Source organism: Grammomys surdaster, unplaced genomic scaffold (genome assembly GCF_004785775.1).
Source record: "Grammomys surdaster isolate TR1022 unplaced genomic scaffold, NIH_TR_1.0 137, whole genome shotgun sequence".
Lineage (NCBI taxonomy): Eukaryota > Metazoa > Chordata > Mammalia > Rodentia > Muridae > Grammomys > Grammomys surdaster.
The window spans coordinates 7,139,619-7,154,614 of record NW_021604595.1 but is presented as its reverse complement, the minus strand read 5'-3'; the positions used below and the strand labels follow the sequence as shown (position 1 = coordinate 7,154,614).

General features: G+C 43.6%; 1 protein-coding gene across 2 annotated transcripts in view; it reads left to right on the top strand.

The window, feature by feature from the left end:
- The window catches only part of Phactr1 (phosphatase and actin regulator 1), a 278,883-nt gene that overhangs the window by 154,466 nt on the left and 109,421 nt on the right, over nucleotides 1-14,996 (top strand). For both annotated transcript variants that reach the window (XM_028763224.1, XM_028763223.1), the window contains exon 3: nucleotides 14,637-14,717. In XM_028763224.1, coding sequence (XP_028619057.1) covers nucleotides 14,637-14,717 — 81 coding nt within the window. The remainder of the gene's footprint in view (nucleotides 1-14,636; nucleotides 14,718-14,996) is intronic.

The following is a 14,996-nucleotide window of genomic DNA, read 5'->3' as shown; positions in this document are numbered from 1 at the left end:
CTCTCTCTCTCTCTCTCTCTCTCTCTCTCTCTCTCTCTCTCTCTCTCTCGTGTGTGTGTGTGTGTGTGTGTGTGTGTGTGTGTGTCTGAGTGTTGAGTTGCCTGCTCTCTTTGTCTTTGTTAGTCTTGTGTTTTTCAGTTTTCCTGGCTGCACTTAGAGTGTTTGAGTCATGAACCTTACATTTAAATATTCTGGGATTCTTCTTTTTCCAGGGATGACAAGTATCCTATCTTGTTTTGTTTTGGTCAACTTGACACAGGTTATGGTCCTCTGAGAAGAGGGAGCCTCAATTAAGATAATGTCACCGTAAGATTGACCTGTAGGCAAGCCTATGGGCCATTTCCTTGATTGACAATTGATGTGAAAGGTGCCCATTGTGGGCGGTGCCATCCCTAGGCTGGTGGTCCTGGGGTCTATAGGAAAGCAAACTGAGCAAGCCATGGAGGAGCAAGGCAGTAAGCAGCATGACTTCATGGCCTCTGCATCAGTTCCTGCCTCCAGGTTCCTGCCCCAAGTTCCTGTCTCAACTTCCCTCAGTAATTGTGATTCAAGAGTTGTAAAAGGAAACAAAACCCTTTTCTCCCCCAGCTGTATTTGGTCAGAGTGTTTTATGACAGCAATAGAAACCTGAACTAAGACATTTGCAAAGGTCAACTTTCCCCTAGTACACATTAATAATTCAGTTCTCTCACTTGAAGAAAATGAGTATTTGCCCTTACTGTTTGTATTACATGCTGATGAATGCATAAGTGAGCTATATAGCCAAGCCCCACTCTGTGTCCCTGTTAAAGCAGCATGTCATACAAATAAAGAAAGGGGTAAGAGAAGAAAGAAACATGTTTGTGTGCAGAATAGGAAGAGAGATTGCTGTTTTATCAGGCATTTTCCATAAATTTGGAAGGCAATTTAAATATTGTTTTAAACAATTTTTAAAAGAAATTTAAATGTCCAAATTTGTTGAACAAATCATATTGTCAAGTAAAAATAAAAGAATAAAAAAGAAATCAGCACATCCTCCCCGGAAAAGTTCATACTTCCCCAAAAGAAAATGATAGACCCACATGGCTTCCCTAATTAATGCTTTTCAGATCTCTGAGAATGGTATGATACTTGTGTTATTCAAACTTCACTATAGCTAACAGAAGAAGACATGGCTCAGCAGTCAAGAGTGCTCACTGTTCTTGCAGAGGACCTGAAGTAAATTCCTAGCAACCATGTTGGATGGCTCACTGATGCCTTTAACTCTAGCTCCAGGGGATCCAGCCCTGTTTGGGTCTCTAGAGGCACCCACATGTATGTGCACATGCAGGCACACACTCACACACACATGTACATAAATCATAAAGTAAATATAAAGGGCTAGCTTGATATGCTAACATGATAAAGATAAGAAAATTATGGGCCAGCATCTCTAATTCTATAAATTCTAATTCTAGAATTCTAATTCTATAATCTTTATGAAATATTCAGAAATGAATCCATTGTTATATATCTAAAGGAATTTTTGTCACTATTACTTTGGCTTGGTCTTGGCAATGTTCAAAATCAGTATTGTTCAGACTACCAACAGACAAAGGGGAGTAATACCTCATGGTCAGCTCTAGGTGCAGATAAACATTTGATGGAACTCAACATCCATTTAAGCTGTAAGCAAAGGAGAAGTATAAGAAGGAACTGCTAAGTTGTGAGGTCGGTACCTATCAAGAAATAAACAAGAAAATTAACCCCACAGCAGATAGAAGATTTAACCATAGAGCATTGAAAGGGTCCTCCTGAGACTTCAAGGAGGAAACGCCAGGACAGCAAAAACAGAAGAAATGTTAATAAGACATTTAAAGATTAAATGCAATAAGTGAAGCCCTTACGATCATATAATATCTAGAAGATATGATAAAATCTGGTGACCCAGCCAAAAAAAAAAAAAAGTGAGTTTAACAAAGGTTTCTGCATTCAACGCAAACAACTCCTACACATCTACAAGAGTTCCATATTCAAGAATTCAACCAACTGTGGATAAAACATTTTAAGAAAAAAATCATATTTCTACTGAAACACACAGATTATCTTTCTCATCACTGTTTCCTAAACAGAAAACATGTGTTTCCACAGCTTGGATATAAATCATCAGGAGGCGACATAAGATCTAATGGTGGATATGCAAGCACCTCACCATTCATATGAGGGTGTAAAATCTGGGAGTCCCAGAAACAACCTCCGCTTACACTGAGATACAGCTATCTTATCAAGTACATTGCTATCTACCTGCAACACGCGTTGGAAAATAATTTATAAGCTACCATTTATAATAGCATAAACAAATGAAGGGAAGTGGCATCTTTTTGGACTAGAAGGCTCAGTACTATTGCAAAGATGTCAACCCTCCCAGAAAAAAAAATATCTCTAGATTCAGTGCAGTTTCAATTAAAAATCAAATAGGATTTTTTTAAAAATGAAAATGCACTAGCTCATCCTAACTTGTATGCAGAAGTCAAGAGATGAAGGATAGCATCGACCAGCGATTAAAGGACTAGGTTGAATGACAGGATGAACTGTGAGACTGTGGGAGGGGTTGGGGGGGTTAAAACCTTAGGGAACAGTACATGGTGGAAGAAAGCAGTGGGTTTATGTCACACAGAGCCACCCAACTGAAGTTAGATTTACTACTGCAACACAACAAAGGCTGAACGTTTGCTTCTCAGTTGATTACGTTTTTCAAAGCACTCGCTCACCTTCTCTCCTGGGACCATTCCCATTGTGCTGTGCTAGGTGTCAGAATCACCAGCACAAGGCCCAGTTCTCACCACCCACAGGGCCACTGGGAAATGCCAGAGCAGCTGCTTGCCTTCCTAAATATGGGTAGCGTGTGTGTGTGTGTGTGTGTGTGTGTGTGTGTGTGTGTGTGTGTGTAGAGAGAGGAGGAGGAGGCTTGCTGTATTTCCTCTGGACAGTTGGACTTTTTACTAAAGTAAAGTGCAAAGTTGAGTACCTTCAACCAAAATCGCCAAATTCTAAACTTTTCTCAGCCAACCTTCTACAGCAAGTAAAAAATTCCATCCCTGACCCCAAAGGATAACTTATTGTCAGAATGAAGGTACAATAAAAATACTGTGGGAAATTACCTTCAAGCTGTAGGTGCATGGCAGAAATGAAACAAGTGAATTGTATATGTAGAATTGAGCCCCAACCTCGATACCCCTATGTATGTGTATTTCAAACTCCCTCCCAATCAAACTCTTGAACACTTCTGGACCCCAGCACTTTGGATGAGGTGTCTTCAACCCACCTTCGTAGTTCCAGATTGTTCTCTGATATGTGCCAGTCACGTTAACTTCGAGTGTGAAGAGTGTGAAGTGTTACTCAGAAACAATCTCCTGTAGTTAGGAAGTAGCCATGGTTCTCAAGGGACTGCATATGTCACCTCAAGTCTTTATGGCGAGTCTTGAACCCACACTGTGGCCACAGGTGGTGTCTGAAAGTAAAGTTTAATGAGATCCTAAGGATGGACTCCAGCCCTCTAGGTTTGATTTCCTTATGATCTGAGAGGCATCGGAATTCTACACATCTGAGACAAATAACTTTCTGCTGTTTAAGCTAAGCAGCCCATGGTATTTCGTTACAGTCCAAGTAGACGAGTACACTGCACTACCAACTTCTGTTTTAAGACAGAGGAATAAATTATCCTGCTAGGTTAGAGACTGCCTATACAAGTGTGCTGACTTGCAGAAAGCCTTGACAAACTTTGGCATCTTCCCACCCTGTAAAGGCTCAGAACAGGAAGAACGCCTTGCATAGGAATGTGTACGCTCAGATCACACAACCTGAGTTCAAGTCCAGCTACTTAACATCACTTTCATTTCCCAGGTGGAAATGGGGATGCCACCCTCTTGAAATTATTGTGAAATTTGCATAAAGCGTTATGAGGGAAGCCCAGAGCCCTTAGCTCCTAGTACATTGTATTAGTGTAGTCATTGTGGGGCAAAGTCTAGAAAGTCATAGAAACAATCCTTTTAGGCAAAATGTCTGTCCAAATAGAAATATGACATAGCTATGTATAGTTGTGATTCTGAAAATAAAAAAATGTGATTCATAGTTATTAGCTGACTCTAGTTCTGGCAGTAGATAACAGCAGATCCCACCTGGTCAGCTTAAGGTGTAGTTCAGCAGCAGGGCCCACACTGAGCATGCACAAAGCCCTCGGTTCCATCCCCAGCATCCAAAAGGAGCCAGAAGCAAGCAAACAGACGCTGCTATCCTTTTCTGTCTTTAAAGAGTCGGAGACATAGAAAATTGAAAAGCACACCTCCTGTGCTAACCTTGTATTCCAGACCTCACGGCAGCAGAGCGGATCCGAACAAGAGAGTCTGAAAAAGCAAACAACAGAGCTAGCAAGTTTGTTTCTGTGAACTTGGCTCCAGAAGACACTATGAACCAGGGCTCTATTATCCTGTAGGTAACAGGGGGTAGCTAGGGTATTAAGCTATTCTGAGCCAAAGGTCAGGTTTCCATTCTTGGGTGCTTGAGGTGATACACCGCTAAGTTGGGAGCACTGGCTGCTCTTGCAGAGGACCTGGTTCAAACCCCAGCACCCACATGGCAGCTCACAACCGTCTGTGGCACCGGTTCCAAGGGATCTGACACCCTCACACAGACATCCATGCAGGCAGAACACCAGTGCACATGAAATAAAAATCAACAATAATAGGAAAATGACGATAAAATACACTCCACAAGTTGTATCTGGGAGGGTAAGATCACTTAACTAGCCTTAAACTACACATTTGTTTTTCTTCCTGGGCAGGGAGTGGGCATTGTTTGAGGCAGCAGAGAACAGGATGGGAATGAGAGGTGTGGATTTGAGCCTAATCATGAAGAGAAAATCAGACTTTCCTATACGCTCTCTCAAGCACTAGAAGCCAGTCAGCCCCAAAGGAGCCAGCCTCTGTGCCTAACACCAACACTCATGTCACTGTGTCTGCTGGCATCATAAGGATTAACACTTCACATGCAATGAAAATGTCTTGTCATGACAGAGCTCACAGATAGAGCTTTATGTACATTTGTTTTCAGATCACTAGTTTATGGAATCACATCCTGTGTGCAGGAACAATGGATGCTTGCATGAGATTGGACCCTCCTCCGCTTTTCCATCATGAGCAGGGGTGGATGGGCGTGAGGCCCCATCCCTTCCTAATGAGCAGATATTTGCTGGAGGAAGGGCTGTTGTTTTTTTCTAATGATGCAGTCCTGCGTGGACTAAGTAGGAAGAAAGGAGGGAAGGATACCAGAGGGTAACGAGGGCAGTGTGAGTGTGATCACAATAGATTGCACGAGACTGTGAAAAATAAATGAGAAACATCATGTTGTACTGTGCTCCTATACAAGGCAGCCAGTGGAGCAGGAAGAGGAGAAGAAGGAGGATTGATGGTGATGATGATGGTGGTGATGATGATGATGCATCTGACTGATTTCAGAAGAGACAGCCATGACCACCCGGTTAGAATCTGATGAGAAGCTGGCTCCCTGTGCTAATGAGCTTAAAGACGGACAGTAGGAGAAGCAGACTTTGGTGTGAACATGCCTCATGCCCTCACTGGATCATTTCTTGTGGAACTACCTCCTCTCAGCTGATTTTTTTTTTCTTTTAATGGTGGACTCCAAGAATAGGCCAGTCTGTTCTTCAAATATTCAGAGTCTTTCTTTCTTTCTTTCTTTCTTTAAAATTACTTAAATTCTGAAACTTTCTGTTTGAATTCTTAACCCATACATGCAACCTTGGAAAAAACTAAGCAAAGATTAAGAGCGACCCTCTGTGCTCTTTGTTGGACCTGCTTGAGGGAAGGACCAGACAAGGCATATCACGGCTTCATGTATTCCTTTATTACCATCCCTTCTCTCACAAACAGGAGTCAGTTTCCTGGGCAACCGTGATTCCATCACATGTGTGCTGAGCTTTTTATCCCCTATTGCAGAGTTACAAAGTGAGGAAGAGTTAGTAAGAACATTCTATGAATGTTTTTCTTTGGGGAAATAAAACACATGTTAAATCCTGAGTGAACCATCCATATGTAATTTATGAGAAGGCTATAAAGCAAACACCGTGGAACTGCATCCCAAGTCACTGAGCTTGGAAGCCCTTCAATGTGTCTTCCTGATACCAGTCCCCTCCCCCGTGAGTGGTGGCCCCTGCCCTTATTTTTTATCATAAAGCACTTCCTTGCTTTGCTAAGTAGTTACCAGCTTAGATCTGAGGCCGAGCCCCATCGGTAGCTCTTGTCACCTTTTCGAATTCCATACAAATGGAGTCACATGTCCTTTGTCTAGCTTTCTTCACTCAACATTCCTTGTAAGACCCACTTGCATGCTTACTTCTTATTTTGAAAATGGGCCAAACATAGGAAAAAGTGAGAGGCTTTTTATAACTACCTTTGAACATTCACTAAACTTTGGAAGCATATGATACTTGTTTTCTGAAGACATGCGCGCGTGCGTGCATGTGTGTGTGTGTGTGTGTGGTGTGCACACACATGTGTGCAGGTGTTTGTACCCCTGCATGCATGTGGAGGCCAGAGGATACGTGGAGGGCTCTACTTTTGCACGCTCCACCTTATTCCCTGTGACTGAGTGCCCCACTGACCTGGTTCGGCTGACTTCCAGCAAGCCTCAGCAACTCTCCTGTCTCCATTCACCGCAGCTCTGAGGTCACAGGTGCTCGTGGTTTTTGACATGGATGCTGGCAATTGCCCAGGGCCTCATACCCGCTCAGCAAGCACTCTTGCCCACTAGGCCATCTCCCTAGTCCCCTTCTGCAGTATTTAAATATAAATGACACACCTCTCATTATGTATCTCTAAAAATGTAAGGAATTTGTCCCATGTCTATAAGGGCCATTTTCATATGTAGCCAATCTAAGAATAACACCCAGTGAGCTCCAGTATCCTCCTAGAACTGTATTTGCCTAGTGAGCTCCCAAATGCTTTTCCAGCTGGTTCATTCCACTCGTGGATATACTTAAAGTCTATGAATAATATATTCTCAACCACATAGTTTACAACTTAGCTATGTCTGTTAGCATTCTTTCTATTCTCTACCTAGCAACAACCAGGTAGGCCTGGCTTCCTATAAAAGGGATTGGTTGATGTTCTCTCTGACTCTCTGTCCCTTTGCCATTTTTTTCTCCCTAACCCCCTTGTCCCTCTCTTCCCTTCCCTCCTTCACCTCCCTCTCTCTATATGTTCCTGGTCAGCCTCGACTCGCCTCTCCTCTCCTCTTCTCTCTCTCTCTCTCTTTCTCTGTCTCTTTCTCTATCTCGATCTCTCTCTCTCTCTCCTTCTCTGTCCCTTCTCTTTCTCTGCCTCTGCTTCCTTCTCAACTTCCCTTCCCATGCCCCCAAATAAACTCTATTCTATACTACACCCATGGTATGGCTGGTACCTCAGGTGAGGGGGAGGAGAAGAGGGGTGGATGCTTCAGCATAGGCTCGCTGATGAGCCCCCTCCCACCAAACCATACTGTGCTCCATAAAACATACCCTTGGTTTTATAAAACACATCAATGTCCACTCCCTTTCCTCATATGCATGCACAGAACTTGGCTGAGAGGCCCTTTTCCTGGAGCAAAGAGAAAAACAGACCTGTTAGTGACATCATCTTAACATCAGTTGTGGCCAAACCAGAATTGTTAATGGACAAATTCCCTCTGGTATTGGGTTACTTGAGGCTAAAGAACTATACACTTCTGTGTATTGGGGAAAGCCTCAGTGCTGAATGCATTAGAGAGCATCTGGCCTAGACCATTCACTACAGCAAAGAGCCCTGCCAAATTAGGCTTCCATCACAGTCACAGGCATGCATGCAGATAAGTGCTTGGTCACTTTCATTGAGAGGATATTCTGGCTCAGAAGTGAAGGAATACCTTGCCCCACTCCTGTGTGCTCACAGTCTTCTCTTAGTACCTTTGGGCCATGGTTCCAGGACCCAAAGATGCCAAAATCAAGCCTCTTACATCCAGTGGAATACTTTTACAGGGCATGCGGGTTTCTTGCTGTGCCCCTGACCCTACTGCTAGATGACACACAATACCAGCTGCAGTGGAAATGCTATGCATAACAGTAGTTATAGGGTATTGTTTAGTGAATGATGGGCAGGCCAGAAAAGGAGGTCTGTCTGGAAAAGAAACGACAGGAGCTTGCTGAAAAGAAGAGTTTCAGTGATCAAGGGAATGGAAGAGAGAGAAATGGGAGGCAAATACGACTGAAATTTATTACATACATGAATGAAACTATCAAAGAATACGAAAATGGAGAAAGAAAAGGTCTGTATATGTTCAGTGCAGATACCATCTTTCTTGGAATCCCTTTTATCTGCACTTGCATCCATTGAGTAACTGATGTCTGAGCTTGCATTCATTTGTTGAGTGTCTGTGGGCAACACTGGTCTGCAAGTTAGACTTTATACTGTGGACGAAGATGAGTTAAATCTCACCACAAACAACAGAAGAAAACAAAAACAGTCTCTGGCCTTGTGGGATTGACAAGGACTGACCCAACAAGTTATGATGTCAACTATTTCTAAATAAGAAGAAGGAGGAGGAGGAGAAGGAGAGGAGAAGGAGGAGGAGGAGGAGGAGGAGGAGGAGGAGGAGGAGGAGGAGGAGGAGGAGGAGGAGGAGAAAGAAATAAGGCGAGTACAGTGGTCGAGTCACCACCTTGGCAATGAGTTTTGTTCATATGCCTCTGGCACATTCCCATCTAATAACAGCTGCATGGGAGTTTCCATTGGAGATGGACCATCCAAGCATGGGTCTAGTTCAGATTTCAAAGAAATAAATATTGAACTCTAGACAATCAGTCCCATCCATGTATTGAGGAACATCCACAGTTCACAGATGTTTCTTCACATAGGAAGAGGAAGAAGAGGTTGCTCTTCCTGGGTGTGTTTGTAGCCTCCGGTTTAAGGAATCCTTGCTCAAGGCTAAGGCTAGTTTGTCCAGTATTTAGGGCAAGAATCTAGACAGTTTCTCAGTACATGAGGACCATTCAAGCCAGGTGGGAAATGCCTGCAGCTGGCTGAGTCATAGAGCTGTCATGACACCATGTGACTTTTTAGAAAGACTCAGGAAGAGAGTCTTAGTCACCGTTCTACTGTTATGAAGAAACAACAGAGACAAAGCATTTATTTGAAGGCTTGCTTAGAGTTTCAGAGGGTTTGTTACTATCATCAGGGCAGGGAGCATGATAGCACACATCACACTGGAGAAGCAGCTGAGAGATTTACTTACTGATCTGCAGGCAGCAGGCAAAAAAAAAAAGAACCTGGGCCTACTGTGGGCTTTTGAAACCCCAAAGCCTACCTCCAGTGTCACATGTCCTTCAACAAGACCACACCTTTTAATCCTTCTAATCCTTTCAGACAGTTCCACTCCCTGCTAACTAAGAATTCAAATATATGAGTCTGTGAGAAGCATTCTTAGTCAAACTACCACAAAGGATTGATAGATCTCTGAGCCCATGTACAGGGAATTCTGCTAAAGTTGCTATTATAAAACCATGGCAAAGGCTGTAAGACCACACTGAGAGAGCAGCAACCACAACCTGTACCTTATTATACGACAAGAACACTTACCCTCATTTTTTATATGGGATTTCTATATGCATCTAGCTTCCTGTCACTGCAACAAAACATGAGAAAATCAACTGAAGGTCAGGCAAGGTTTGCTTTCACTCCCAGATTCAGACTTTCTCAGTCCAAGATTCCTCGGCCCAATCAGGGCTATGGCAGGGCATCTTTTTGTCACAGGCAATGTGTCATAGCCCCAAACTGCTTTTATCACAGTGGTTAGAAAGCAAACACAAAGAGGGGATGTAGACATTCTAATGTCCCCTTCAAAGGTACATCCCCAAACACCCAAGTCCTCCAATTAAGTTCCACCTCCCTACATGTTCCATCACATGCCCTTAGCGTGATCAGTTGTTCGAGAAGCAAGCTGTCAACACATGAGCCTGTGTTGCTTCATGATCCACCTATAACAGAAGCATGCCCCACACTAGGCGTGTTCATTCTGGGGATCACTTAACCCAAGTCCACAAGTAAAGGTGTCTTTTTACGATAATCAAGTAATTGAAACTCTCTCTACCTGGCAGTACTTGGCTCTTGACAGAAATCTTTAGCTCTTTATATCTACCACTCTTGGACATCTGATTTAATAAGAGATAGGTTATTTAGTGTTTGTACAGATTGCCTTTGGACTTGAATGACTATTGAATATGTTTATTATACCATGCTATCTAAAAATCAACCACATACCCTTATGCTCATATTTCTTTTTCTTCCTTTATTTTTATTTTTATTTTTCTGTCTTATTTGCCATGCTGGAGATTAAACCCAGGGCTTTGCACTGATTAGCATGTCACTGGGGTGCATTCCAAGCTTTTGAGACTAAGTATCACTATATAGCCTAGGGTGACCTCAGACTCCTGCCTCTGCCTCCTGAATGCTGGGATTGCTTCATCTCAATGCCCGATTGGTTGTTTTGTTTGGGGGTTTTCCCAAGCTGTGGCTATTTCCATCATATTACCTTTGTCCATCATCCCTGAGGCTGGACAGGAAGCTGACGTGTTCTCAAGGTCCTGAAACTTCTGTTCTGTCACTCACAGGTTTCTTGCTTGAATTTTCCTTTCTCTGGAGCTGCAAGATTTAAAAGGATCAAAGCTACAGATTTTAATTGCAAGTTGACTATTTTGGGGAACGGCAGTGGAAGAGTGTTCGTGACTGCTACACTTCTCAGTTGCTTCTCCCCTTAAATGTCTATTCCCTTCAGAATGTAATTTAAAGACAATTGAGCAGGGACTTCAACAGATATAGATCGTCCTAGAGGAGAAAATAAATCTAGACTTGGGTTAAGTGATCTCCAGAATGAATACGCCTAGTGTGGGACATGCTTCAGTTATAGGTGGATCATGAAACAACACAGGCTCACGTGTTGACAGCTTGCTTCTCGAATGGCTGATCATGCTAAGGGCATGTGATGGAATATGTAGGCAAGTCTCCACTCTGACACTCTTAGCAGGACCAAAGAAGTTGTTCCACCGTCAGTACCGCCCCTCCCCCAAAAGGCGTCAGGCCAAGCAGCAGGGGACAAAATTTCTAGTGTCAATCACACAGAGATTCCTGCCTATCACCCCCGATAGCTCAGTATGCTTGGTAAACTTTTCTTGGGGGCCTGAGGATTTCAGATTCACAGATAGAATGCCATCCAGGAGAGAGGGAGAGAGGGGTTACTGTCAGTGTGCAGGACTTAAATAGCCCCTGGGCCAAACCTAACACTTGCTGCTTTTAAAAAAAAAAAAAAAAAAAAAAAAAGCAATCCCCAAAAGATTTGAAACTTGGCTGCCATCAGTTCTGAGAACACAGAGTGAACAGCCCTCTGAGAAACTACCTCAAGTTTCACAATGAGAAAAGCCCTTCAGGATGTTCTCCTGGGAGCCTAAATACAAAGGTTCAAAGAACCATGTTTATAAAACAAACAAACAAAAATACCAAATAAAGTGATCTAGGTAGATAGACCCTGAAGGGAACTGATAGCTTTAAAGTAAAAATAAAAAGACATGCAGAACAACGCACACGGTACATGGTGGGATTTTATAGTGTCTTTTTACTCGTGTGTGTGTGTGTGTGTGTGTGTGTGTGTGTGTGTACCTACCACATGTATGGGAGCCCCAGGGAGGCCAGATGATGGCATCAGATCCTCAAATCTCTTGGAGCTGAAGTGATGGGCGCTCATGTGTCACCCATTGTGAGTGCTGGGAGCCAAACCTGGGCCTCTGGAAGTGCTTTTAACCTCTCAGCTGTCTTTCCTGCCTCCCTCTCCCCTATTATCTAATTTTAGAACATTTACGCCAAAGCATTCCCTCAGACTTACACTGCTCTGTGCGGTAGTAAGATCAACTCCTACATTTTAAAATAAGTTCCCTTGTTTTAACGTAAGTCCTTTCTAGGTTTGTTTTTTCCTCCATATAGAAATAATACCTGCTTGCAGTTTGTTTGTTGCCACCCAGCTGACAATATGGATTTCTGTTTCCTTTCATTTTACTGGTTCTGCTCTACTCAGTTCCTCTTCCTACCTCCCTGAGACAAAGCCATCCCAGGTAGACAGTTTGTCCTCTGGCCTCATCCCCCTGTGCTTTAGGAGAACATGATGTATTTTACATGGTTCCTTCCCAGTGAGTGGCTCCTTGTCTTTAAATTTTCTTCATTTCTCTCCTCTCCTTTTCTTGTTCTTGCTCCACCCAAAGCCAGGATTACCAAGTAAAGAAGGCTGAGCTAGCAGCCATGGTTGATGAAGGAGAAGCCATGTTTTCCCTTTGTCTTTATTAATCCCGTAGCTCCATTTGGTTGTTCAGTAATAGGCCAGGTCTCAGGGCTGGAAGGGCTCTTCTGTACCAGACGGCTCACATCACTGCACGTAGGAGCCATGATGTGCTTGACCTTGGCCTTTCGTAAGCTGACCTCTCACTTTGAAAGGACAGTTGACAGGGAAGTAAAAGGAGAGGCTTTGTGGGTAGCCGGTGAAAAGAGTTCCTAGGGTGATGACACCTTAGAAGGAAGAGTCATCTGAGAATAAAGTATTGATGTCACTTCCTGTGCTGTTCAACCCCAAGTACACATGCCCTCAGGGAGGTGGGGATGGCTTAGTAGGTAATATACTGGACACATGTATGTAAGGACTTTCACCAGGATTCCCAGAACTTACATAAAGCCAGATACAATAGTACACACCTGTTATGCTAGCACTTGTATAGGGACAGGAAAATCTATCCATGGATGCTGGGAGCCAGCTAGTCTGTAGCACACTGAGGCAAACAACAGGAGACCCTTCCTCAAACAAGGTGGAGGGCAAGGACTAAGGCCTGAGGTTATCCAAGCATTCCCTCCCTCTCCCTTCCTCTCTTCCTCCCTCACTTTCTCCTACTCCCTCCTCTCAGAAGCATACAAGATTCTAGAGAGAAACAACTTCTCTTGTTAAAGTCTTACCCTTTCTATATACCATATCCTCACAATAGTGTGATGTCCTGGGGAGAAGACAGAAACATTGGAATCTCTTACACTTGTGCTGTGTATCTCTGAGAGCAGTTGAGTGTTAGACCTCAGGCACCAGGGAACTTCTCCAGTTCGCCTCTCCTTGTAGCTCATCTGTAGGACAGGAATGATCCCAGAACCAGAGTAAGGATCAAGTTATGACATTAACTTTCTACCCTTCTCAATTGCTGTGGGCATTGTCCTTGTGAGCACAGAATTTTAAACCTGCAAATGAACAAAGAATTTATAGAATAAATAAGCCAATTATTTCTGGAGTATCACTTTCACCTAGAAATTAGTGGCAGGCAGAGGAAGACTATGTACTCATTTACACTATGCATATCATGTAGAATCTACACTAAGCTTTGTATCAAAATCCAGGTGCTCAGGTCCTACTGAGGACTTATGAAATCAGATTGGCTGGTGTGCGTGGTAGAGAGGGAGCAAAGAGATTTGACTGATGTCCCAGAGATCATAGGCTCTCATCAAGGCTTCCCTTCTTGCCCACTAGTTCTAATTCTAAGTGCTGCTGAAGTGTACATGTGTACCCGCCTAACTAATCTGTAGTGGCTTTGCATGACAGAGTTCCTCTACTCTGTCACTTGCATGTCCCCACTCCCATAAGTAGCTATGCTCCTGAAGGATGTCAAAATGCTCAGGCATTTGAAATAAGCTGATGAAATAACTTCTCCTCCCTCCCCTGTGTTTACCAGAAACCAAAGCGAGGCACAGGTGCCAAAGGGACTTCCTTCCCTCCACAGGCTCCAGGCATCCCTCCCATGGGCCCTTTGTGTCTATTTCCCCTTCACTGGTCCTCATTACACCCACTCCCTCTCCCTCTCCGGTTCCATCTACCACACATCTGGCTCATCTGGAGGAGCACCTGGCTTGAGAAAAGCTCTTTTCTAGCGTGACTTCACCCACATGTAGCTACATGGAGGGATGAACCAGAGATGTTCCCTGGAAGTTACCCACTACCTTGCAGATCATCTCCTGGAGATCCTGGGGACCATACCAATACAGAGTGCTTTTCAAGAGATAAATATCCAAATGTGTACCTCGACTGACATTCTTTTACATTGGAAAAGTGAGGAGACCCTCAGTGAAACATCTACTCTGAGGCAGATCACTGAAATGCCAGCCTGTCTACCAGGAGCAGCCACATTCAGAGCCACACCTCTGACCTAGAGCCCGAGCAGAGGCTGAACGGCTGGTTCAGAGTCCTGGTCCCTTTATTCAGTAGCCAACGTGGCTGACAAAATGCTATACTTCTTCATGCTAAGGCATCCAGCCTAAGTCAGAGTCAGTAGTCAGATTCAATAAATATACCTGCCTGAGAGATAACTCAAAGAGTATTTTTAAAAACTGAAAACAACCTGGTTACATGTCTTCTCAGAGTATCAAAATGTTAACTAGTGTGCCATTAGCTTATCATTAGCAAAACATAACTCATGGGCTCTTTCAGTAGATCCAAGTGAAGTATCTGTTAACATGAGGCTCCTTTGTGGGTGAGGAGAGAGATGATGCTTTCACCACTCACACTTGCCTCGCTCTTGCTTGCAGCTCTGGAAAGGAAGATATCGATGCGGCAGAGCAGAGAGGAGCTGATCAAGCGAGGGGTCTTGAAGGAGATTTATGATAAAGGTAAGAGGTTATCTACTGTCCACAGGCCCAGGACCCAGCGAGGTGTACCTATTCATTTTTGGTTTTGTATTTTGCTTTGTGCAATGCTTTATCAAGATTTTACACGTAAAACCTGCTGATTCTCCAGGGAAGAGAGAACATAACAGAGGGCACTAAAGACATCAACACTGGATAAAAGAATATGGTGCTACCCAAGTCAACAACACACACACACAGACACACACACAGAGAGAGAGAGAGAGAGAGAGAGAGAGAGAGAGAGAGAGAGAGAGAGAGAGA